A 25,252-nucleotide genomic window follows, 5' to 3' on the forward strand; every position below is an offset into this window, starting at 1 on the left:
GGGCTTGCCCCCCCCCCGCTTCACAGAGCGCCCTTGGCCCCGGGGGTGCCCCCCAGCACCCCGCAGCAGAGGCCCCGGGCTGCCCTGCTGCCCTACTGCCCGCAGCTGCAGCGCTTGGCCAGACTCTGTCCTGCCCGGGCCATGCTCCGCCCCGGCACCCTGCGCCGCCCCGGCACCCTGCGCCGCCCGGGCCTGGCTTCCACCCCGACACCGGTTCCCGCCTGGCCCAGACCCTGGGCAGCCAGCCACGCAGCCTCCCCAGGCACGGCCCATGCCAGCACCCACGGCCCCTGCCCGTAGACACCCCCGAAGACCCACTCTGCTGCCTCCCACTCCCCAATAGCTCTGCGCCCCCATGGCGCAGCCCTGTCCCTGCTCACCCCAAACGCAGGGAGACCCGAGTTTAACGCCCCGGGGCTGCTCCGGCCCCTGCAGAGGACAGGACCTGGCGGAGGGGACGAGCCACCTGCAGCAAGGACACACCATGTCTGCAAAGGAGCCCCCAGAGCTGAAGCGTGATGGGAGATACTGGGGGGGCAGAGACCCACCGTCCCAAACAGGCTCCCCCAGCACAGACTCTGCTGCAGTTTGGTGGTGGTTAGGGCAGCTTTTATTCCCAGCAAGTGAGTCGCATCTCCTCCAGCAGCTCAGGAAAAACCCTCGTTCCCCAAGCGCAGCTGCAAGGCCAGGGATTGGAACCCCCCTGGGCCAATGATGGCACCTTCATGGGGATGCAGGAGATGGGGTGCCACCAGGTGAAGCCCAAACAGGCAGTGGCACCGGAGGGGATGGTGAAATCCAGCCCAGAAGGCTCTGCCAAACCTCTGCAGCACTTTGCTGCCCAGCTCCAATAGGAATGTGGCAGGCCGACGCCTGCTCTCAGCTTGCCTTGTCGTATCAGCCGATGAAAAGCACACTCGGGCGAACAAGTGCTTCCCGTGTGCTCCAAGTGCTCCAGATAAGTGACTTACCAAAAACAAGACACAATATTTATAGCCTGGGCCCAGTCTCACTCCCTGGGAAGGGCACAGGAGCCCAGTCACTAGCCCTCCAACACAGAGCAGTGCAGAACTGGGCACACCGGCTCGTGATGGTCTCCTGCCTGCGTCCCGGCCAGGCCTTTGGATACCTTCCCAATCAGATATGAACACACACCACAGCCAAGGCTGCTTCAAGAGCTGGAGCAGCAGCCCAGGAAGAGGAATGCAGTTGAAGGCCGAAGGCAGTGCAGATGGGCTGGCAAGGGGATGATGTTCCAAACTCTGGCAGAGTGGAAAATAAGATAACCTCCGAGCATGATGCTGGCCAAACCGTGTCCAGCTGGACCAGTGACAGAGGCAAGCGCCCAGATTCCCGCTTTCAGAAATTCTGGCCTGGGACTGGCACCTCGGTCCGCGCTGAAGCACCTCTCTCACCCACCCAGGCACTTACAGCTCCCACCGATAACATGCTCTAAATAAATCGCACTCTGTGCCACCTCTGTGTCTAAATACAGACCAGTATCAAACTGCAGGCACCTGTATTTAAAACCCACATCTCTATTTTATGCATTTCTTGCGGGGCTGGGAAGGGAGTAGACACAACTTTGTATGAAACCCCTGGCTCTATGACTGCTGGCCCCAGGCAGGCACGACCAGCACCCTTCCGTCATTTCACAGGAGACAGCTCCTAACTGAGCAGAGGTTAGAGATGGGAAGGAAAGTCATTGTGTGGCCACGAAAGACATGACTTTGGCCAGCAGGAGTATCACCTGCCATGTGCTGGGCTGGCAAACCATCTCAAGCACACGGCCAGTGATCATTAGCTGAATGACACGGGTGCCTGCAGCGCTTGCGTGGGCTGAGCACCTCATGCTACACGGGAAGTAAGCGGACAGAGGAATTGTTATGGGGAGTAAAGTTTCAGCTAAGTTTGTTTCAGTTAGGTGCAGGTGAGCAGGCAAGCATTCTGGAGCAGAGACACAGATGGGGGCACGTGAGAGGGGCCTGCATGCTCAGAAACACAAACTCCGCACATATTCCAGCTGACATCCACCACCATCCAGACATAGATCTGAATCCCGGGGTCCGGAGGGCAAAGGATGCTTGGTTGCCCTCAGGGCCAGTCGAGATGTCCTCGCGCCTTCGGCTACGCTTCATTTCAGCAAGTGACTCAGCTGGTCCTGTAGGTTTGATGACTGCTCAACGCTGGGGACCAAGGAAGAAGCGGTTCACAGTGAGATCTGCTCCCCAGACTGCGCTGTGCAGCCTGCACCCACGGGACCAGAACAGCTCTAGCACTGACACTACAGAAAAGATAAACCCTGGGGTTCCCCAACCCACCTCCATGTCCCCACAAGGCAAACCTCATTTTGTGCACCCGTAAGCAGACAGCTCTGTTCTACTCCACCCTCATCTGCTATCACAAATGACCTCACGGGCTCTATCACCTTCATGAAACAAATGGAAGTTTTGGTGTAAATCATCCCTTCACCCAAATTCTCATCTCTTCACAGTACAGAAACACTATCCTGCTGGGCCAGCATCTGCTTCAAAGGCAGCTGCAAAAACCTTTTAGCTGTTTTCCGCCCCCTACTCCATCACTTTTCCCTTCCCACCAGGTCCTCCTGGCCTGCCTTCAGCTGGGTACTCACTTCTTCTGAATTGCTTCCTGCCTGGATGAAAAAGGAGAGAAAAAGAGCATTAGAAAAACAAAATCTCAGCAACAAGGTTCATGTTATGTTGAAGAAAAGGGATTTGATCAAGGGCTCAGGAGGCCAAAACCCTGGTGTGTTTCCAGATTACATCCTGAGAGGACAGCAGTGGCACTAGCTTCTCCCCCTTGGCCCTGGATGCATCACAGTCTCACAGGAGATGTGGTGCATGGCAAGCAGGAGGCAAAAATCTCAGCTCCCACCCCAAAACAGCCTGTGCCATACCAGTGGAGCTGGAGAGGGCTGAAAGATCCCAGCTCCAGGGTCTGCCCATCTTTGAGGAGCCAGGCAAGAGGGATTGGCCTGAGTGGGCTCCATGCAAAGTCTTTAAGAAGAAGGGAAAGGGATCAAGGGATCCACTCAGCTCCCCACAGAGAACGTGGTGTCCCCTACTTACTGGTACTGTAGATGAGTGGTTATTATGGCCATTTTCCTTAAACTCTGTGGAGAACAAGACAAAGAATGAATGTCTGATGGGAGCAGCTCAGCGGAATCACAGGGCAAGCTGTCCCAATGCCCTGGGGAGTTCCTCCAGCACGGCCATCACTGTACCACTGCGCTGCCTCCGAAACACCCCCGCCGGTATCTGTCAGTGCTGGCACGCTCCCCTCTTCTTTCCCAGCAAGAGGCACAGACACTAAATGCTTTGTTTCAAGCTACAATCCCTCATGCTTTCTGGTCGAGATGGCACAGCTTACGGGCTGGCTTGCGCCGCAGGACGCTGGAAGGCCAGCAGCACACATGGGTTTGCAGAAGCAGGAGATTACTCTGGCCACCAGCCCTGCTGCCTGTACTCATGTCACTCATTTCAGGGCTCCAGTAACATGTCTGCACCCCCGTTCTTATAACCCACCACTCCTCCTGCCCACTAGAAACACTATCGCTCTAGCAGAGAAACGCAGCTTACATCTTCTGAGTGCAGGATGGCATCTTCTTGCATCACCATGTTTCTAGCAGCTTGACCCAGGAGCTAAAAGACAAATGCACAGACCAGACCGAGAGGCAGCAGCTCAGCGTCTGCCGGGACGCCCGTGAGGGCTGCTCGGCGGTCCCGCGCACAGGGCCGACAGCCCGGGGGCCCGGCTGACGCAGCGCCAGGCTTGCAGGGCGCATGGCGGTGCCGTGCCCACCCCGCAGAGCCTGAGGCATCGCTCCGGTCTGTCACTCCGGTGGGATGCCGCGGGGTAAAGGCAGCTGTCCCCGTCCCCAGCCCCAGGGATGCCCCCCCCCCGGACTACAGCCCCCAGCATGCCCCGCGCCCGCCACCGACCACAGCCCCCAGCATGCCCCGCGCCGGCCGGCCGCTCCCGGTGCCCCCGCTCAGCCGCCGGCGGGGCCCGGTCGGGCCGCAGCTCCCCGGCCACGCCGCCCCGCCTGGACGACGGCCCCGACAAGCACTGCCCTGAGGGGGCGGACGGGCCGGGCCGGGCCGGGCCAGATCGCCCGCCGTCCCCGGCTCCTCCCCGCAGGCCTGGCGGCCGCGCTGCATGCCGGGCCCTGTAGTCGGCCGTCCGGCGGCGCCCGCCGCTCACCTCGGCGCTGCGGGAGCCCTTCAGCACCTGCTTGGTGAGGGCGATCACGTCGGTGCCGCAGCTCGTCACCTTCTCGGTCAGGAGCCCCTTCACCGAGTGCCCGAAGCGCGCCTGGGCGTCCGCCGCGCCCCCCGCCGCCATCTTACCCGGCCCGCGCCCCGCTTCGCCCCGCCGGGCGCCGCTACGGCGAGCGCCGGGGGCCAGAAGAGTCGGGAAGGCGCAGGGCGGGGGGGTCTGTCCGCGGGGCGGCCGCCTCTGCCCGGGGCCGGCCCCCTCGGGGCCCTTGTCCCGCCGTGGCCTCCCCCAGGACGCCTCAGGCTCGGGCATCACCCCGGGCACGGACACCCCGAGGCTGCCCAGCACTGACCGGTGCTGCCCGGGGCTGCCCAGCGCTGCCCAGCGCTGACCAGTGCTGACCAGCACGACCCAGTGCTGACCAGGGCTTCTCAGCGCTGACCAGGGCTTCTCAGCGCTGACCAGTGCTTGCCCAGTACTGCCCAGTGCTTTCTGGGGCTGCCCAGTGCTCACCAGTGCTCACCAGTGCTTGCCCAGTGCTCACCAGGGCTGACCAGTGCTGCCCAGGGCTGACCAGTGCTCACCAGTGCTCACCAGTGCTTGTCCAGTGCTCACCAGGGCTGACCAGTGCTGCCCGGAGCTGCCCAGTGCTGACCAGAGCTGCCCAGTGCTGACCAGCATGACCCAGTGCTGACCAGGGCTGATGAGGTCTGACCAGGGCTTCTCAGCGCTGACCAGTGTTTGCCCAGTACTGCCCAGGGCTGCCCAGTGCTGTCCAGGGCTGCCCAGTGCTCACTAGTGCTGACCAGTGCTTGTACAGTGCTGCCCAGGGCTGACCAGTGCTGTCCGGCGCTGCCCAGTGCTCACCAGTGCTTGCCCAGTGCTGCCCAGTGCTTGCCCAGTGCTCACCAGTGCTGACCAGTGCTTGCCCAGCACTGACCAGGGCTTCTCAGCACTCCCCAGTGCTTGCCCAGTGCTGACCAGTGCCCCCAGCCCTGTGCTGCCCATCCCTGCCTGGGCATGTCGAGGGGCTCCTGGGCTGGGGACGGACCCCAGTGCCCCACCAGTCCCCAGCTGTGCTCATGGCACCGAGAGGAGACCCTGAAGGCTCAGCCATCCCTGCACCCCTCACCCACTGCAGGGTCTCGGGGACAGAGCCCCAAGGACAGATCCAGCCCTGGGCATCCCCTGGCCTGCAGCCCACTGGATGCGGCTCCCCCACGGCCACCCAGTGCGGCCATGGTCCCGCTGCCCTTGCCCCTTGCTGGGTGCCCAGCTGCAGAGCTGGCCATGGGCCAGCGCCCAGTTCCCCCCCTCCCCGTCCCCCGATAAGGAGGCAAGCCCTCCTTGGGGTCAAGGCGATGACCCCGCAGCCTGTATAAAGGCTCCCTGCGCTGCCGCAGCCCTGCAGCCGGCCCCGCCATGCCGCTGCTGGCCACCCTGCTGCTGGCCCTGGCCCTGCTCTGCGCCTGGGGGCTGGTGTGCCGGCGAGCTGCCACGGGGACAGGGACAGGGACAGGGACAGGTTCAGGGCGCCCGCGGAGCCTGCCGTCCCTGCCGCTGGTGGGGAGCCTGCTGCAGCTGGCCGGGCACCCCCAGCTCCACCTGCGGCTCTGGCGCCTGCAGGGCCGCTACGGCAGCCTCTACGCCCTCTGGATGGGCTCCCACTACGTGGTGGTGGTCAACAGCTACCGGCACGCCAGGGAGGTGCTGCTGAAGAAGGGGAAGGCTTTTGCTGGACGGCCTCGCACCGTAAGTCAGCAGCAGGTTTTGGGGGACCCCCTCCTGCTGCAGCGTGGGGTGAGGCAGGGGATGCTCCAAAGAAAGGTGCTGGCACCCGACAGGGTCTGTCTTCTCTCCCCATCCTGCCCGCAGCAAGGCAATGGCAGGGGCAGCCCCTCTCTGCCCTGTTCCCCAGCGCGAATGCTGCACATCCTCTGTCCCAAGGGTGCTCGTTCTTCCTCGGGGCTGTCTGCATCTTGGGGCTTGGGGATGTGGGGTCAAGTACCACCAGGCTCCCTGCACCCTCTAGGTTTCCTGGGCACTCCAGCCCCTAACCCTGGCATCTGTCCCCAGACCTCTTCATCAGTCCTCGGAGCGGGGAAAAGCAAAGATCGTGGCCCTGGCTTTGCCTGCCAGTGTTAACCACCAGCCCCCGGGCTCAGATGACCATCCACCCCCCCAGCATCGCCCCTCTCCAACACATGGCCCCCGCGGGGCTGCCCTGCAGCGGGATGACCCCGGGGCTGCCTGTCCCACAGGTGACCACGGACCTGCTGTCCCGGGGGGGCAAGGACATCGCCTTCGCCAGCTACGGCCCCCTCTGGAAGTTCCAGCGCAAGCTGGTGCACGCCGCCCTCTCCATGTTCGGGGAAGGCTCGCTCGCACTCGAGAGGATCAGTAAGTGCCCCCCAGTGACCCCCGGGCTCCCTCCCAGCTCTGTCTTCCTTTCGTGCTTGATCCGGCTGGACTTTTCCTTCCTCTGTCCCCTGATCCCCTGGGAACCAAAGGGAGACTCATTGATTCAGCCCAAACCCCCCAGCATCCCCCCCTGTTTGCCTAGCGGCGGCTCAGTCCCTCTCTCTCCATCCCCAGTACTTTACCAACACCTCTCCCCGTGCATTTTCCACCCCGAGCTTCAGCTCCCCTTGCTCACAGCTGGGGAAACTGAGGCACAGAGTCAGCTCCCGGCCCCCCAGGCTCCCCGCTCCACCCAGGAGGAGCATCAAGCCGTACCCAGAGACTTCCCTGCACATCTCCATTCTCTCTGCTCCTCCCCAGCATCCAGCATCGTCCCTTCTGCCTATCCCAGCCCCTCGGGGCTCAGCCCTGGCTGGGGGGTGCTCTCTGCAGGCTGCACACCCCAAAGGAGTGGGGGACCCCTCCTCCCAGCCCCCAGCTGCCCCCTCCACCCCCTCGGCTTCACCATCACCGCCTCACCTGCCTCTCCCCTCCACCCCAGTCTGCCGGGAGGCCGCATCCCTGTGTGAGACGCTCAGCGCTGCGCAGGATACGGCCCTGGACGTGGCCCCCGAGCTCACACGGGCTGTCACCAACGTGGTCTGCTCCCTCTGCTTCAACTCCTCATACCGGCGTGGGGACCCCGAGTTCGAGGCCATGCTGGAGTACAGCCAGGGTATTGTGGACACTGTGGCCAAGGAGAGCTTGGTGGACATCTTCCCATGGCTCCAGGTGAGCAGGGACACAGGGACTGCCTGTTCCTCTCACCTCGGATGAGGGGAAGGAGCTGGGATGTATCCTGCAGGAGGGGGCTACCTGAGCCCCCCAAGGTTAGGAGGCTCCCTGTCCCCATGTCCCACAAGAGCCAGTACGCCAGTGGGCACGGAGCGACTGCCTGGGGGGCTGCAGAGGCTGGGCTGAGCTGGAGACCCTCGCTGTAATGGGGCTTTTCTCCCCCAGATCTTCCCCAACAAGGACCTGGCCCTGCTGAAGAGATGCCTCAAGGTCCGGGATCAGCTGCTCCAGCAGAAGTTCACTGAACACAAGGTGCCAACAGGGCCAGGACAGGGAAATGCTCGGGAGCTGCGGGGTGCAGGAGCTGGGGTGGAGGGGACTGTGCCCAGGACAGCCTGGCTCACGCGTGTCCCCCGGCAGGAAGCCTTCTGCGGGGACGCCGTGAGGGACCTCATGGATGCCCTCCTGCAAGTGAGGCTCAGTGCCGAGAAGAGCAGCCCCCCGGCGCCAGGGCTGGAGCTGACCGATGACCACCTCCTCATGACGGTGGGGGACATCTTTGGGGCCGGCGTGGAGACCACCACGACTGTGCTCAAATGGGCTGTGCTCTACCTGCTCCACTACCCTGAGGTAGGGTCTGTGCCCCACGGTGGGGGGGGCCTGGGCTCCCTCCGGCACCACGGACATCGTGGCGGGGCTTTGGGGAAGGCAGGTGCCAAGAGAGACATCAGGCTTTGCTAATAAGCAGGATCAGGCTGTGAGCATTTTACTTCTGCCCTGCACAACCTGCCAGGACATGCTGGTGATGCTGGGTGCACCCCGCTGCCACGGGGAGCCCCCGCACACAGGGCACGACTCTTCCCAGGCTCCCACCCCAGCCCTTGCTCCCCTCCCAGGTCCAGAGGAAGATCCAGGAGGAGATGGACCAGAAAATCGGCCTGGCGCGTCACCCCCACCTCAGCGACCGCCCGCTGCTGCCCTACCTGGAGGCCACCATCAGCGAAGTGCTGCGCATCCGTCCCGTGTCCCCCCTGCTCATCCCGCACGTGTCCCTTGCCGACACCAGGTGAGACCCCCCGGGGTGCAGCCAGGACACGGGCAGAGACCGCGGTGGGAGGCAGCGACCATCTCACTCTGCGTTCGCCTTGCAGCATCGGGGAATACTCCATCCCCAAGGGTGCCAGGGTCATCATCAACCTCTGGTCCGTGCACCACGACGAGAAGGAGTGGGACAAGCCCGAGGAGTTCAACCCTGGTGGGTTGGGTGCTCCCTGCCCTCCCTGGGGGGCAGGGGATGGTGGGGTGGGCGCAGCAGGAGAGGCTGAGCCTGGGGGAGGCTTGGTGGTAGGAGGTCAGGTCTTGCTCCCCCTCCAGCTGGGGCATTCGCACCATCTCTGCTCTTGCAGAGGGTCACAGACGTGATGAACTCAGGCAGGTCTCAGGCAGAAGGGACCGATCCCTGCCGACGCCAACGGTGCCCCGTCCCCTTGCAGGCCGCTTCCTGGATGAACGGGGCCAGCACATCCACTCGCCCTCGCCCAGCTACCTGCCCTTCGGGGCCGGCATCCGCGTCTGCCTGGGCGAGGTCCTGGCCAAGATGGAGCTCTTCCTCTTCCTGGCCTGGGTGCTGCAGAGGTTCACGCTCGAGTGCCCCCAGGACCAGCCCCTGCCCTCGCTGGAGGGCAAGTTTGGCGTTGTGCTGCAGGTGCAGAAGTTTCGGGTGAAGGCCAGGCTGCGGGACGCCTGGCGAGCAGCCTCCTGATGGGGACGAGCCCTGGATCCCAGGCAGTGGTGGGGTGGGATGGGACCATAGGGGCTATGCCCTGCCTGCCCCACGGGTTGTTCAGATAAAGCTGTTCCCAACACAGCATGGCTCCGGCTATTTTTTGGGCAGGCGATGGAGGGCAGGGGGAGGTGGGAGGGTGCCCGAGATGAATGGCAGCCCCACAACTTTGTGTGAGCACTGGGCTGAGCTGGGAGGCCACGGCCCTTCTGCGGGGCTGCTAGCACGAACAGCCCCTTCGCCCGCCCAGGGATGTGGGGTGGGGGGCCCATCCAGAGGCAACCGTGAGCCACAGAGACTGGCCACGTGGGGTGAGAAGGGCCCACCCCAGCCAGGTAAGGGGGGACAAGTGACCAGTGGGCAGTTTGGGTGTTAGGGATGCCCAGGCTGTGCCCGGCGGCTGTGACCCCGGGTGGGTGACCCTGGCTGGCCCCTGCCTCAGTTTCCCCACTGGGGGAGAACAAAGACGACGTGGGCTGGGAGCTGAGCCCACCCTGGGGCAGGGAGAGCTCCCCCAGCCCTTCCTTCCCCTGCCCCGTCCCAGGACGGCCTGCCCCCGCCGGTGGGACGCCCGCCCGCTCCTTGCAGGGGAAAAGAAGGAAACAGCTTGGGGGTTCCTGCAGTTTTAGTGCCCACCCAGCTTGCTCTCCCACGCTACGCAGGCGCACACACTGCCGCCAGCACGTGCAGGCGTATGCACGCGGGTGCCTGCACACACGTGTGCTTACAAGCGTGTGCATGCACACAAAAGCACAGGTATGCGTTGCTGCCTGCTGACACATGCATACATGTGCACGCACACATGTGCTTGTATGCACACTTGCAGCCCCTTCCAGACAGGACATGAGCCCTCGTAGGGCTGCAGGGCTGTCCGTCCCCATCCCGTGTGCCAGCCGCCGTGGGGAGGTGCAGGCAGCCCCGGCCCCAGCCGAAAGCGGGGGCTCCCATTGCTCAGGGACACGGAGGAGCACCCAGAGGCACCCGGACCCCGCGGGCCGAGCTCAGCTGCGGCCCCCCAGGCCCAGTGCGCGGGCATCACGGAGCCGGGGCTGCTGACATTCGTTGTGCAGCGATGTGGCATCTTCTGCCTGCACGGCGTCCCGAGCACCGATACTCACTGTCCGGCTGGATTATGGCCATCACTTCGAGCAGCATAACCTTCCCATAAGGCAAGGGGCCGTGTTTGCTTTTGCTGGAAACCACCGTGTCACAGAGGGCAGCATGCAATTAGGTTTCTGGTTCTCTATTACTTGACCTCTTAATATTTAACTAAATAGCAACACAACTATGGCTCAGGGCACCTGGAGGGAAAGCAGCCGAGTGGAGGGGAAAGCCCCGTGCAGCGCAACACCCCCAGCCCTGCATGCCCCCACGTTTTCCCCCTTTTCTATTTCCCCCTGCCCCCTCTCTTGCTGGCAGGCAGAAAAACTGGCATAAAACCTCCCCACCACTAATCTTTCTACTCCGTGTCTCAAAGCGTACATTTTCTTTCGAACCGCCAGCACTTTGCTGTCACCCAGCCTCCTCACCGCTCAGCATCTGATGCCAAATGGGTCCCGTCAGCCCGTGGCACAGCACGGGGACGACGCAGGCAACGCATTTGCAGCCCGGCACAGCACCGGGAGCATCTTCCCTCCTCCCAGTCCATGCTCGTGGGGGCTCGGGGTGGTAGGGAGGAGCTGGAGGAAGAATTGGGGTGCACACACCTGCCCCGGGGGCAATCCTTGGGGTGATTTGTGCAGCTGACCCACCAGGAGCAGGGCAGAGGGGAGCACAGCAGGAGCCCAGCCCCGCTGCTGCTGCGTGGAGCCTCTGGTGGCTTGTAAGGGCTGAGCCCCGCACTCCTTCCCACTCTCTTGCCTGTTTCCATCACACCAGGGGTGCCGCTGGGTTTCTGAACCCTCCACCTCTGCCAGCACAGGCTGAAGCCGGGTGGGTGAAAGGAGACTGGGATCAGAGCAGGTTTGGGGAAAACCTGGCTAAACACGACACATCTTCATGCCTGCCTGGTCCAGATCCTGTCCCCGGCAGCACGTGCCGGCAGGGAGGCTCCTCTCCAGTCTCCTGCAGTGACCAGTAACCACAGCATCCTGATGCCTCCAGAAGCATCAGCCCGAGGCCTCCAGCACCTCTGTTCCCCTTTGCCAAGGCACTGCGTTGGCTCTTGGTAAGGGAAGGGATTTTCTCCTTGCCAGAGTGAGCACGGGGCTGGCACCTTGCACACACGTTGCCATTGCCAAGGCACTCATAGCAAGGCGCGTACGCTCACAGCAAGCGCTCAAGGCCAGCGCGCACCTTGAGGCAGAAACAGGGACTTTGGGACTGGGGACGTTTCTAAACCGGAGAACGCCTCCAGCCACAGATCCTTGCACAAAGCTCGTGCTCCAGCTTGGATCCCCGTTTGCCAGGGCCAGCACGTGCTGTCCCTGGGACTGGAGACCAGCCACATGCCGCAAACCCTGTCATGCCAAGCCCATCCCCGCCGTGGGGCGTCTTGCCCCCTGCCCCAGCCCGCCTCCTCCCAACCGGCCGACCGAGAGAAGATGCCGCCGCAGGGGGTTCAGTACCCAGCACCAGCTGCCCGGCACCTTGTGAGGTGGTAAACAGCCGCCGGCATGGCTGCTCCCCGCTCTGGGAACGGGCAGAAACGCTGCTGAATCATCGGGCTGGTATTTATGTCCTCACAGCTGCTCCAGGGCCGTGCCGCTGCGCCCAAACCCCTGACCCCACCAGCTTCACCTGGGCTGCTGGCAGAGAGGCAGCGCCGGATCGGGCCCACGGCAGCCCCCTCCCTCCTCCTGCCCCCCTGAGCCCCTTGCAGAAGTTGGGGTCCCCAAGACGTGCAAATCCACCACCCTGGACAAGCCCTTTGGCTTCGTTCAGACCTGGCACTGGGCAGCCCGGCGACCCAAAAACGGGGGGGATGAGGCGGCCATGCCCACGGGAGAGCCAGGGCGGGACCTCAGCATCTGCCACGAGGTTTCGGCCAGCCAAGCGCGGGCAGCCGCTGGGAATGCCCAGGCTTTTGCTGCCAAAATAATCCTGCGGCTGTAACGGCTTGGGCCTCGTTGGGTCCCTGCCCTCCCTCTGGGGCTGCTCAGTGTCTTGGCACGGGGGGAACCAGGACAGGAGAGAGCAGCACCAAAGGGCTTGAAGGGCAGCTTGGGGGGGTTAGGAACCAGCGGCTCTGTCTCCCTGCGGCGGAGGGGGTCTGCAAGAGAGGAATCAGTGATGGTGGAAAGGGTGAAGCTTTTTCATTCACAGCTGTTCCCACACTGTACCCCGGGTACCCCATGAAGCAGAGGCGCAGCTCACTGACGCTGGACCCAAGGGCACCGGGCAAAGCAAGCCCAAGCCTTTCCATTGCACCAACTCGTTTTGGGGGGGGGGGGGCACAGCCACCCCCACAGCGCTCAGCTGACTCAGGAGCTCAGCTCAGGAGCCCTCCGAGTTCGAGGGGCCCCGCTTTGCACCAGGCACCGGCTGGCCCTGGGTTGTGCCGGAGAGCTGCGGCTGGCGCAGGAGGAGCGGGCAATGCTCAAAATACCTGTGGGCTCTGCGGCGGGCACGGTGCCAGGCGATCTGAGTAAGCACAAATCTCAGGACACAGCTGTTCGCCGGCCGAAAACAAATCAAGAAACAACCCGGCAGCCTGTGACCGCCCCCGGCACAGAGACTGCAGCATTTGCACCACCGCCGCGACGCCCGGTGCGGGCACCAGTCCCATCTGATAAAAACAGATCTGTGCTGCAAGGGAGGGGGGGAAACCAGCTCTGACGAAGAAAGGCAACTCATCCTGGCGTTCCCAGGCTGTGGGGCTTGCCTCCAGACAGGGGGCTGCCGGACTGCCCCCCCTCCCAGCCTGGTCCAGGCTTTTCCTGTATAAACAAAAGAAGAAAAAAAAAAAATAAGGGGGGGGAAAACCTCCCGGGGAAGTGTTGCACAGGGAGGGTGAGGGAGGGCCAGGAGGCAGCAGGCTTCGGGGAGAGGCAAGGGGAGTTTATTCACCGGAGCGGGACCATGCCCCGGCTCCCTGCCAAGCTCGCTGGGAGCGGGTCACGGCAGGACGAGGCCGGCTGGGGCGTGCGGAGGAGAAGAGGAGATCTGGCTGTGGGAGCCGGGGCTGCGCGGGGCAGGAAGCGAGCCCGGCCCAGGCTCTCACCGCTGACGCACGGCCCAGGCGGCACGGGGCACCCGGGGAGCCCAAAGCTCCCGTTGCCCAGCGGCGCAGCCTCGTGCTTTCAGCGGAGCCTGCTGATTCTGCTTCTGTCCTTGAGGCTTGCTCAGGTTCCCAGGCCCAGGAAGTTTTCAATGACTACGTGTAACACAGAAGCTTAACTGCGCCTCAGCTTTCCTAAGCCTCGAGTTGGGCAGGTACGAGCTCTGAGAGCAGGCTGCCAGCAAGCAGCAAGACACATGATTCCCTCCTCCTCCTCCATCTTCAGCCAACACCCATCCACTGGGTTGTACAAACACGCGACGATATGCTGCAGGACAATTGCACGGGTGTTCCCAGAGCGGGAGTTTGCATCGTCGGAGCCAAAGATTCCCTCGGGAACACCGAGGCGATGCTGCAGTACCCATCGGTCCCAGGAAGCCCTGTTGTGCCCGGGGGACCCTCTCGCCGAGCCACCGCACGGTGCTCTGCAGCGCCTGTCCCCAGGCGACACACGCCAAGCTTGCCAGGATGCCCGCCGGGTCCTTGCCCTCGGAGCCGAAAACACACCCCGGGAGCAGCACTGCGCTGCCACGGACTCCAGCAAAAATAGACTCCAATATTACTGGCATCAATACTTAAAGCACGCTGTAAAGAAAAACACCAAACAGTGGATTGACACGAATTTGCTCTTAATTGTGCTGCACTGTTTGCAACTTAGTTTTGAAACGACGTATTCACGACTCCCATACCACACTTGCCCCTTATAGCTGGAAATGGGTGGGTTTTGGTGGTCCGGTGTTACAGATGCACACCTGCCCATGTCCTCACGTCTCCAGCATTTTACACCGAAGTGTGCATTTGGAGAAGAGCTCTGTTTGGGCTGTGTGGGCTTTCTACAAAGGGATACATGTGAGGATCAAGCACCTTTCTAAAGCTCCAAAGCTGGAGCTTTGGGAGTCCTCTGCCTGCCCGTGTTTTTCGCCCTGAAGAGGCACCAGGCGGGATGTCTCTGAGGAGCTCAGCTGCCCTGCACCACTCCTCCTCCCTGCACCAGCTGCCCCTGGTCCAGGTCTAAAAGCCTCAAGTACTGAGAGCCACACTGATAGTCCTGCTCCTCCTCAGGCACACGTGAGCTTAAGAGACATGGTTTGTGCCCTGTCTGTTTCTTTATGGTCTTTAAAAGCCTGAAAAACCTCCAGGAGTCAAAAAAACAGGCACACCACTGCTTCTTCTTGACTTTTTAAGATTAGAAACATCAGCTCAGCTTACTGGTACTCATCTCTATGTCCAGAGAAGAAGTGGGGGGTTCCCCTGGCCTTGGTGGGATGGCAGGAAAGCAAACATGGAGATTTTTGTCTTCTGCCAACAGAAATGTCAGCAGAGGGTCTCCCACTGGCACAGGGCCATCCCCAGGATTTACAGCAGTAAAACCCCACTCTGTAAGGACTGATGTGCTTTAAGTTCCTCTGTGGCACGAGGAACAAACCCAGGTGCCAATACGTACAGAATTCCTAGGGGTGGCACTGGGGATCTTTAATTCTCTTCTTGAAAGATACACGTGGTCGGTGAGCACAGCTGGAAGAGACCAGTCCCCAGGCGGCCGTGGCGCACAGCGAGCCAGCCCGGCTCTGGGGCACGCACAGCCTCTCCGTTCCCACTCATGCTCCAGGCATCCAGGAACGAGGTCTCCTGAATCCAAATCAAAGTCCTTCATTCCTAAGAGCCCCCTAAGACACAAACTGAGAAGCCATCTTCATCAGCTGTTCTGATGGAAGAGAAAGGCTGTGACAGGCAAAGGTGTGAGATTCTCCTAAACCTTGTAAGGTAAAAGTGCTCTCCTCAAACATGTGGGTAAAATACTGAAATAAGCACCACTTGTCTTGCTCTGTCATCTGTATCCAGCACAGTGCTACTACATACCTCCAGTTAAACAAAACCAAACCAAACCACAAACTAAAGACAAATCTTGTTCTTAACTCACAAAATGATACACATACACATGGGCAAGTTATCAGAAAAGGCATTATATTTTCGTTTCCACCTTATTTAAAATTGATTTTGGTTTTCAATCAATCAAATCTGAATATGTCTGAGTTCAGTTTTCAATTTTTTTTTCCCCATAACAGTAATGATCTGGACGACCATAATTATAAAAGGGATGGGGAGAAAACCCGAGAACAAGATACATAGTCTGAACTGTGCTCTCTTCCACATGAGCACTCTAGGGAATGTTAGTTTCAGCTCTTTGTTTTTTCTTTTTTTCCTTCAGGTTGTTACTAACAAAATCTCTACCGTTTATTAAAGCAAAGCTACAGTAAATTTTCTTGCAGTCTTACAGCAGGTTTTCATATTACCAGTAGGACTCGCATGCATGGATTGCAGTCACACACACACGCTCACAGACGTTATACAGTAGCCAGTTGCCACCATAAAAAAAAAAAAAAAAGAAAAAGAAAAAGAAAACAGACATTCATTTCTTTTAAGTGGTCAACATTAGAATCGCACCAAGCTTTTCAATCAAAAAAAAAAACAAATACTGCACAGGTCTTCCACATCTACATGGTAAGTCATCCCTTCACAATGGACGGAGCTCTCGTCTCCATTTGTTCAACATGCATCGCTGAAGCTTGAAGGCACGCTGGCCAAAGAGAGCCCTGTTCTTTTTTTGTCGTCTTAACTTGAGTGTGCTGCTCTCGGGGTGCAAAAAAAGGAAAAAAATAAAGCCAGTCCCTTTTGCAGCACACCGGGAAAAGGTCATTCGGAGACCACAGTACTTGGAAGGCAGCCCAGCTGCCTGAATTCTACCTAACTGTGCTCTTGGAGGCATTGAAGGAATACACTCGTCTGTAAAAATGACATATAAAGGCAAACTTCTGCAAACCCTTTCTTTTCAAACTGCTTACGGTAGACTAACACTCCTTCTGGAAGAAACTGGTCCTTCAGTCACCAGCTTCAAGTGGGAAATTTCCTACCTGCTGTCTTAAACACTGAAGCACCAGAGATTATAGGGCTGATGTGTTCAGGCATTCATCAGCTTCAGGAAAACTTAACAGCAAAAAAAAAAAAAAGAAAAAAAACAAAGAAAAAAGAAAGAAGAAAAATAAAATAAAATAAATCCCCAATGCCTCAAGAGCACTATATCAAACCAGAACTCTTGGGCTACTGACTGCCGGCAATGTCAGAAGCTGCTTGCTTCTGGGAAGACACCTGGAGGTTGAAGCCTTACGGTGATTTCGTATCCTCCCAGGGTGAGATTTGCTGAGCTTTACTGATTGCGAGATAAAGCAGTTTTGGAAAACTAAAACCAACAAACTCATAATAACCATCACCAAAATCACCATTGGGAAAGTTACATTTGTTAAGAAGGTCTCATTGAGAAACATCAGTCACTGCCCCACGGAGCAGGACGGACACGATTAACAAAACCCAGAGCGACCCGTCCCCCACAAGCCGGGCCTTCGGGGACTAGTCCCCAAGTTATATTGGAGGGGGAGAAAGAAAAATAAACTAAAAAAAGAAGGTTTTATCACCTTTTCCTCCTGTTAAAGTTTTAATCCTCTTATTCCACTTTTATTTCTTTGTTTTTTTCCCCCGATTCTCCCTTCCACTCTGCCACCTTAGCTGGGGGAGTTATTGGTACGAGAGTTTGGAGAGTCCTGCTCATTTATTGTGTTCAAGAGTACACACACCGGCTGCCGGGGCAGGTGGTGGTGGCTGTGTTCGCGGTGCTGCTCTTCCGCGGCATGAAAAAGCCCTTCCTCCTCGTCCCCGTGGGGGCGGCCACTGCAGCTGTCGCAGAAGTCCAGGGGCCCGTCCAGAGCATCATCGATGAGCCCGTCGAACTCCTTGAGGTCGTCGTCGTGATGGCCCCGGTTGCATACGCAGACTTCGATGCCTGAGTCGCCGGTGAAACGGCGCTGCCTGCCCGGCGTCTTGTCCTTCGCGTCGGGAATGGCGCTGCTCTGCTCTAAGCTCTCAGAGCTGTAACCTTTTAGCAGTTCCTCCTTGCACTCCATATCCTTGTCAGGACCGGCCCTCTCCACTAGCTCGGCTCCTGTGCTGGTACCGCCAGGCTCGACGCTTTGCATTTTGGCAACTGCTCGCTCAACCAGCGTGGTGGTGGAGGGCTCGGGGTCCCCAAGGCCGGGGGACCCAGTGTTGTCAGTACTGCTGTTATTGCCGCTGGGTGCTGCTGAGCTGCTCTGTGCTGGCTGCAGGTTTCTTGGCGTGTCTGGGATTGTGCTACTGCTGCCTGCTGGGACGCACTGCTGATGTAAGGCACTATATGGTGGGGGGGGGGTCGGCGGTCGGTTCACCACTTCCTCATAGGGAGGTAGTAAATAATTTGGCAAAAACCCTGAAAGTGGGAGGCAAGGAGGAGAAGTTATTTCATGAACAGCTTATCTCAGGAAACGAGTCATTAATATAGGTCGGTATGTCATTTGTCATCTACCAGCACCTTCCCACTGAACAGCTCAACAGGCTTCACAAGGGGTGCCAAAACTTGGCCCAAATGAGACACGTCATGTTTTAGTGACACAGCAATTGCGGCACAGGAGGGCCCCATTAGAGGAGGAGATGGACACAGTTGGGAACAGCAGCCTGACCTCCCTGCTCTCAAGTCTACGCTTAGGGCTACGAGGCGAACCTCCCCCTGTTCCCTGTACCCCAGTCCAGCCCCATAAACCACACCAAGGGGCGGCCTATGTTGGCTGGAGGGAACAACCTGGAAGGTAACTCGCCAGCCTTCTCCAACACTGGCTTCTCAGCTGAGTTTCCACTTTCAAGAGCAAAGATTCCATCTCTCAAAGCTTTGTGCAAATATGAAGAGACATGAGCAGTTACAAGGAACTTAGGATCCTGGCTTTTGCTTGTTGTTTTAGTGCTGGATTCAGGTTTTCTGGTGTGGTCAGAATGAATTGGCAGTATTGGCAAGAAAGTTTGGTTTATTGTACTTACAGCCCCTCAAATCTATGAAAGATTTTGTTTATTTCTTAAGAGGCAACAAAATAGTCTATATAGACAGAATGGACTTAAATACTGGAAACATTTAAAGACAGCACTACAGTTTTCCACGTGCAATTGCATATCACTGGGTCTGGGGAGAAAAGCGCTGCTGGGGATTATTTCTGAGGTGACTGCAAGAGTTTAATGAGAAAAGCAAGTTCATACATGCAATTCAACAGTCCATTACAGGAAACTCAGTTGTGGTTACCTCCAGTCAAAAGGCCAAGACTCACTGTTCTAGCACAGTGTAGCAGGGCATGAAGGAGAGAACAAAGCAATTGTACTTTCCCTGAGCCGTGGGCAACAGCTCCTTCGTGCAAACTCCTAGGGCTGCTCATCAGCAGCGTCATCTGGGAACTGCAGCACAGGGCGAGAGCCAGCATGGTCCCTGCTGGGGCACCACTTCCACCCAGCCCGTGTGACCGAATTTCATGAAGCCACTTCCCACATCTCAGTCCCACCAGCAGCAAGTGCAGGCTGGAAAGGAGGAGCATCCATAAAGTCCTGAACATGGTATTTTAAGAACTTTCCCAGAAAAACACCCAGGAAATCACTGCACTCAGAGAGTCAAATCAAAGGTGGGTGTGAAGGTGCTGTAGCTGGTGTCGTTCAACTCCAGACTCAAGGGGGATCAAACGCATCCAGCAGCTGGAATGCGTCACCTCCTCTCTAAAAGCCAAGGTTAGGCAGCAAAGCTGACCCCTGTCTCTTGCTGAGCCCAACCACTGCTCCCCACTTCCACCCAACATGGGAAACTCGCTGCTGCCCTGCTCCCCATGACCTCCACGAAAAACGGTGTGAGGTACATACGGAAATAAAACGGTAGGGCTGAATAGTTATGGGCTTCCCGGTAAGCGATCAGGTTGATCTCGTGTTGCCGTTGCTGGGCCTGGAGACGATGCTTGGTGCGTCGGTGATGGCAAACACAACAGCAGCTGAGGATGATGATGATGGTCCACACCAGCCAAAACCCTGCAGCGGGGGAGAGGAAATGTTAACCACAGCGCAAGAGCCACATCCAATCCCAGGAAACCCCACGAAGACGATGGAGATCATCAGAAAGCCTGGATCTGAACCCCGCACTGCTCTAAAGGCAGAAATAGGCAGTGCACCAAGAGGCTTCGACACAGACCCGCCTGCGTGGGTGACTGCTACTCTGGCAGCCCTGGCAGAATCGGGTAACTCTGCACACGCTTTGGTACAACGTGGAGTACGGTCAATAGGCACAACTCTGGAGGAGAACAAAATAGAGAGAGAGGGCTAAGATCCCTCCCCACTCCATCCCTCCCACCCCTTGGATATAATTTCTTCTAGCCAAAAATATGAGCAGAGCTGTGAAGAGCATTGAACTTGTCTCCCACAGCCACTTCAGTTTGAAAATAACAATCAAGACACAAAAGACACTCTGCAGATTGACCACAGAAGAAGAGAAAAACCCCAAGCACTGTGTTTTGCTTTTGTTTGCACTGCTCTTTAATTTCCAGCCCAAATCTTTCATTGTTATGCTTAACAAAAACATACTCTTTTTACATAAATGTCTCAAAATATTTTTAAAACTTATTTTTGTATTCAATGTCTTAAATTATCCAAAATTAAATTAAACTAGCCCCCCACTCTGAATCCTGAAGAAACCTAACTTCTGCTCTGTCTGTGGTCACGGCTGGTTTCTGCGCACTGTTGTACCGTATGTACGCCGTTCCTTAAAAGGGAATTTTAAAAGAGCACTTCCTGAATTTTCTCCACTCCTTCCAACATGTGGAATAACCCCTGCTTTCCGTAAATCCCCCTTCACGCTTGCATGCACTAGAAAAATGTTTCTGAAAGACACTTCAAAGAGCTACAACATTAACTCCAGATGAGGCTTTTGTCTCCTTCAACTACAGCCCACAGCTCTACCTGCCTCAGAGGTGTCTGTAAACTCCATCTTTTTTAAGCTCAGCTTTTGCAGCTAAGGATACCAGGAGAGCTCCCCGTTTAGAAACACGTAGGCCTGGCAACCACTCCTCAGCAGAGATCACAGCACCGTTTTTCTTTCGGTAAGACCTCTGCCACTCTTCGCTATTTCCAAACAGACAAAACGAAGACTCCTAGTGCTACAGCCCATTTTCAGCATGGCCATTCTATCCTGTGAGATCAAATTGCTTGTTTGTCCCTAAAAAACCCCTCTAGTCCTGCCTTTACAATACCTCAATATTTTCAGCATCCCCTGCCAAGTTAGTGATGTTTTCTCTGCTAAGAGCTGGGTGGGGAAAGGTGAACAGTTTAGGAATTTGAAGAATGAGAGTAGTATTGCTCTGGCTCAGGACAAAGTACAATCGACCCGTATCACAGGCCTCAGAGCCCCACACTGGGCTGTTTGTAGGTGAACTGGATATGCCCTATCATGCCTCCGAGCATTTGGAGCTGGGACTTTCACCTCCCTGTGTTGTAACCCAAATTCTCCATGTATTTTGGCACAGGAAACCGAAATCTCTCTCTTGCCTTGCGCAACCGATTTCCCTAATGGACTGGATTCCACCTTATACCCAAACTTATGAAAACCTGCTATCAAATGAAGGTGTTACATGCTCCATTTTTTTTGCTTGGCTGGAAATCACGGTTCCTAGGCAGTTTTTCTAGCCAGCCTGCTCAGCTGTACCACCAAGAGCAGAGAGAAGACTGTGATCTTGGCTCCAGAGAAGCAAAGGACGGAGCACTCAAGATGCCCTCTGCACTTCCTTCAAACCAAGCTGAGAAAGTGTCCACTGCCCTCCAAACACCCTCCTGCTTCAAAAAAAGCCTTTTTATATAAACTATAAGGATTGGTCTAGTCCACGCTACCCTCCAAGGCCAGGCATTTGCAACCACTGTCTCGCAGTTTGACGAGATATACACTTTATTTCTTGCTAAGAGAAGGTCCCTTGGCTCTTGCTTGCTGGGGAAGCAAGAACATACTCATCAAAACCAGGTCACTGGCATAGCATGCCACCATGCACTGAAGCAGGCCTGCAGTTCATCTTCCAAGTACTCCTCATTTTCGAAGAGCAGTCCGTGATCATGTGTTCAAAAACAATGGAAAATTACACCCAGCTATCCAGGGATTTTAGCTACAGTTATGAAAACAGATGCTTTTTAACACATTTGATCATGTCCTTTCCCAAGGACTCTAGATGCAATGGTAGCAAGCAGCACTTAGTTAGTTAAGATGTCCTGGAGAACTGCCACTGTTAAGCAATCTCAGCTGTAGCAGCCGAATTTTTCTGCAGGGAATAACTGCTCCCACCCAAGCCTGTATCCAGAAGATTAAAAAAGTATTCCTTTAGAAAACTTCTCTACCCATTCCAAAGAAATCCCAAAGTGCTTTGCAGACAAACCGATGCCCAAGCTCAGAGTAGGGGTCAAAGTAAGCTCAGCCATTCCTGGGAAGATGCGCAGCAACTCTGTAAACAACAGGCAGCAACAACATACAATAGTTTAGGATAATAAATTAACGCTGGATCCTACTGAAACCGCAGGTGGCGTTTTAAGTAAACAGACCATAATTTACTGGATTGCAATCTGACCACGGTGCCAGGAACAACACCTCCATTCTCGTGCAAAGGGTCTGTGCACGTTCGCAACCACAAGTGGATGAGATCTGTTGTTTTTCATGGGAATTTCCAGAAAAAGAACCCACTAATACCACGTTATTGCCTGGTTTCATTAACCACTGACAATTCCTACAGCTTCTAGGAATTACTCAACGCCTGACTCAGCACAAGCCCAAGGACTTGCCTGGATGATCACAGGAGGTCAGCAGCGTGTGCCCACCACAGCCATTTGCTGGCCTGGCTTCTGGCGTCCTCTTTAATGGCTTTGCCCCCACCTTGTCACACAACAGCACATCTGCACCATGGGCTGAAAGCCCCCCCCAGTGCATAGGAAGCAATAGGATGGGGCATCCACAGGTGCTGAGGCACGCAAGGGGCTCCTTGGTTGTCGCTTGAGCAGGGGTGCCAGGGTTGAGAGAAGGATTCGGTGCAGCTCTGGTTGCAAGCCCAGGGTGCTGGGAGTCCAGGGCCTCCATAAAAGGCTCTACAACATGCCCTAGCCAGAAGTATGGGCACAGCTGCAATTTTGGCTACAGAACAGAAAAATTATAAAAGCCTAGCAAATATATAGTATGGTTATTTATTTGGAATAAAGCTATGTGTACAAGGCCAAGTACAATTGTAAATATTATGTCTAAAACTATGGAGCGAACAGTGAAGATGTCCAGGGTTGAGCTGTGCATTTGTACACCTGGTGATGCTTGGCTTCAAACCAAGGGAGGTGAGCCAAGCAGACCACTGGCCCATGTACTCAGCAGCTCATTTGGCAGGAAGGGAAGGAGGGGAATTTCAAGTTCACCCAAAGACAACACTACACGAGCAGGAAACACGGAGGCTGAGCACAGTAACAGTACACGCTAACACCTTGTTTATGGCAAAAGCAGGTACCGGCTCTGCCTCGTGCTGAAAATGGGTGAGATGTGCAAAGGCAACAGAAGTTTGGCATTAAAAGGCCTCTAAAAGCCAAGTAAAACTGGGCTTCTAGTTGCCTCCACTGTCCTCAAAAGCCTTCCCCCTGCTCTTCAACACGTTCCTCCTTCCCAAATGGACAGGAGCTGGTTTTCAGCTGCACTGTGCTGAGCTATGGCTGCAGTCACTGGAAAAGGAGAAAAGGTTGGGAGACACTGGGCATCCTGATCCAAGTTTGCCATTTAATGTCTGATTTGAGAGAGGGTATTTCCCACTGCCAACCTGGCAGTGACCACTGGGAACAAAAGCTCGTGGCAACCTGAGGGCAACCTGACAGGCAGAGAGCAAACAACTGCTGAGGGACAGCATCAACAGAAGCGATACACCAGTTCAGAGCTAAACACGACCGGGGGGCCGTCGGACTTTGCCTGAAAAGGCAATTTCAAGCTCGCTCTTGGTTTATGGAAGAGTCAGAAGTTGAAACACTCTCCAGTCCAAAAAAGGCCGAGTCCTGAGAAACACTGCTATATTTTCTGTCAAATTCACTGGTGATGCCAATGGGTGGATAATGATGCAACCAAAGGGTGAATCAGACACAGCCAAGGAGCTGAGTTTTGCCAAGAGATTTCCTTGCCAGAGCATCAAAACCTTTCATAAAAATAAAAAAGTACCACCAACCTCTTACCCAGCATCAGACAGGCTCAGAGCTGTAAGCTCTACACAAGCGCCAAGCTCAGAGAGTCGGAACGGGAGCTGCAGAAAGACCCAGGCACAGAATTAGCTCCCATGAAAGCCATCTCTCGCAAGCAGAGGAAATACTGAAGAAAGAGAAGGCTGCTACATTTACAGCGTGCTTGGGAAAGGGAGCCCCATCACATGGTCACACACCAGAGATATTTTCTACCAGCTGTGAAAGAACATGCCAGGCTTAAAGCTTTCTGGGACACTGACCATCGTTTTCTTCAAACTTAAGAATAATTAAGAATAAAATAATTTAAGAATAAAAAACCCCAGAGGATTCCCTCCTCATGAAAAAGGGGGGAGCAATGTTCAGTCTGATGCTGTACTGTATCTGCTGCCTGGGATGTTGCCAGCAGCACTCCTGTTGGGGGAAGCTCCTTTTATCCTGTGCAAAATGGAAAACGTTTTCTGGAGCGTTCCAAGGGTAGGAACAGAGAAATCTGCCCTCAAGTTCATGGTAAACTTGGGCAAATGCCATCACTCTGTTGGCAGGAAGTCCCCTAAAAGCAAGTCAAAACATACTGCAAAGTGTTTTTGTGTCTGCCTGACAAGCATCTGGGTAATAGCTTTGGCTCCATCAGAGCTGGTTCTGAACAGGAGGAGAAGTGGGACAATTTCATTGACTAAAAAGCGATGTCCCAAACGGTGGCCTCACAGTCAGCCATGGCTGGAAAAACATTGTCTTTCACAGGGCTAACGCTATCATCAAAAACAGGAGAGAAATTGAATTGGTACCACAACCCGGATGCACTTGGGTTTAACAGTGTCCTTGGCACAGAGACCACATCGTCTCCTGCCATTTCAGGCACGAGCCTGTACGAGTCAACGCTGCTGCTCGAGAATGCCAGATGCAGGAACCAGGCCATAGGCCCATGAACATTTTAAGAAGGAAAAAAAGCAGCTGCTGAATGATGTGGTCCTCTCCCGCCTGTCTCTTCCATACCTCCTGCTGCCTCCTCCACCTCTTCCTGTGCCAGCACAAAGTTGTGCGCAACTGTGGTTTGAACTGGTTTGAGGGAACCAGAGCAGGTTGAAACTCATCTGCCAAACACAACAGCAGCAAGAGAAAGACCGTGACTTTCAGTGACAGTTTTATGTCAGTTTAAATCAGTGGAACTACAGCCCCAGCCTGACCACACTGCCGGAAAAAGTTACTGAATATTTGCAGAGTACAATGGTAAAAGAAAAAAGCTGAAGACAACATCTCCAACTCCTGGCTCGCTGGCTCTCAGACTGGTAACTCGGACAAAAGGAGATGGACGTTAACTGCAGCTGGTTTCTACTTTTCAGAATAGTGTCCAGTATACATGGTACACCCACTGCCATGAGATAAGAGGGAAAAAGACAGGTTTCAGAAAAATCCTTTGCTTATCTTGCAATGAGAGTCAACTTGAGGCAGTAAATCTGCAGACAGTTTTTATGCCTCTCTCCTGGGGAGGGAGCCTTTGAAAAGCAATTGCTCCTGGGCTCCAGAAGACACGTTTGTAAGTCCAGTCAATTCCAGCAGACTTACCCCTCCCAAGACATCTATGTTGGTAAAACGCATGTTGAACAGTGGTCTAACAGAGATCAGATGGGCATAGCCAGCTGAGACTATGTCCAGAACATCTGGGAACAAGATCTGGAGAACAGTCTGCACCAACAGATCTG

General features: G+C 56.2%; 3 protein-coding genes across 13 annotated transcripts in view; 1 reads left to right on the top strand and 2 right to left on the bottom strand.

Moving 5' to 3' along the window:
- Positions 1-408: 408 nt before the first annotated feature.
- Positions 409-13,046, bottom strand: BORCS7 (BLOC-1 related complex subunit 7). 3 transcript variants are annotated; one of them, XM_082309565.1, is made up of 5 exons: positions 12,765-13,046; positions 3,600-3,662; positions 3,090-3,133; positions 2,633-2,653; positions 409-2,186 (listed from the first exon to the last, which is right to left on the bottom strand). In XM_082309565.1, the coding sequence occupies exons 1-5, from the start codon at positions 12,942-12,944 to the stop codon at positions 2,135-2,137; spliced, it is 360 nt and encodes a 119-aa protein (XP_082165691.1). In that variant the 5' UTR covers positions 12,945-13,046; the 3' UTR covers positions 409-2,134. The 3 variants fall into 3 exon arrangements, with proteins under 3 accessions (XP_082165691.1, XP_082165692.1, XP_082165690.1); XM_082309566.1 differs by lacking the exon at positions 12,765-13,046 and adding an exon at positions 4,225-4,384; XM_082309564.1 differs by lacking the exon at positions 12,765-13,046 and adding an exon at positions 3,963-4,182.
- On the top strand, positions 5,656-9,223 carry CYP17A1 (cytochrome P450 family 17 subfamily A member 1). Its single transcript, XM_082309282.1, has 8 exons — positions 5,656-5,991; positions 6,501-6,639; positions 7,202-7,431; positions 7,660-7,746; positions 7,855-8,064; positions 8,331-8,500; positions 8,586-8,689; positions 8,928-9,223. Exons 1-8 carry the CDS (start codon positions 5,662-5,664, stop codon positions 9,194-9,196), a joined length of 1,539 nt encoding a protein of 512 aa, XP_082165408.1. The 5' UTR covers positions 5,656-5,661; the 3' UTR covers positions 9,197-9,223.
- WBP1L (WW domain binding protein 1 like) overlaps positions 12,985-25,252 on the bottom strand; it is a 63,542-nt gene continuing 51,274 nt past the window's right edge. For 6 of the 9 annotated variants that reach the window (XM_082309559.1, XM_082309558.1, XM_082309560.1 and 3 more), the window contains 2 exons: positions 19,194-19,355; positions 15,385-17,733 (listed from right to left, as the gene is read on the bottom strand). In XM_082309559.1, the coding sequence (XP_082165685.1) occupies positions 16,994-17,733; positions 19,194-19,355 (902 nt within the window). In that variant the 3' untranslated portion in view covers positions 15,385-16,993. Of the gene's footprint in view, positions 13,096-13,935; positions 14,022-15,122; positions 15,142-15,384; positions 17,734-19,193; positions 19,356-25,252 lie in introns of those variants that run through there. The other 3 variants (XR_014227928.1, XR_014227929.1, XR_014227930.1) reach the window with 3 other exon arrangements.

This window comes from Platalea leucorodia (genome assembly GCF_965183815.1).
Source record: "Platalea leucorodia genome assembly, chromosome: 4".
Classification (NCBI taxonomy): domain Eukaryota; kingdom Metazoa; phylum Chordata; class Aves; order Pelecaniformes; family Threskiornithidae; genus Platalea; species Platalea leucorodia.

Bases quoted from the DNA above. Each gene is read 5' to 3' on its own strand.
- BORCS7 (XM_082309564.1), bottom strand. From the start codon at position 4,181: ATGCAGCGCGGCCGCCAGGCCTGCGGGGAGGAGCCGGGGACGGCGGGC. The intron at 3,663-3,962 runs GTCGGTGGCGGG...TTTGTCTTTTAG, and splicing joins GGGGCATGCTGGGGGCTGTG to CTCCTGGGTCAAGCTGCTAG. The intron at 2,654-3,089 runs GTAAGTAGGGGA...TTTTTCATCCAG, and splicing joins ACCACTCATCTACAGTACCA to GCAGGAAGCAATTCAGAAGA.
- CYP17A1 (XM_082309282.1), top strand. From the start codon at position 5,662: ATGCCGCTGCTGGCCACCCTGCTGCTGGCCCTGGCCCTGCTCTGCGCC. The intron at 5,992-6,500 runs GTAAGTCAGCAG...CCTGTCCCACAG, and splicing joins TTGCTGGACGGCCTCGCACC to GTGACCACGGACCTGCTGTC. The intron at 8,065-8,330 runs GTAGGGTCTGTG...CTCCCCTCCCAG, and splicing joins ACCTGCTCCACTACCCTGAG to GTCCAGAGGAAGATCCAGGA.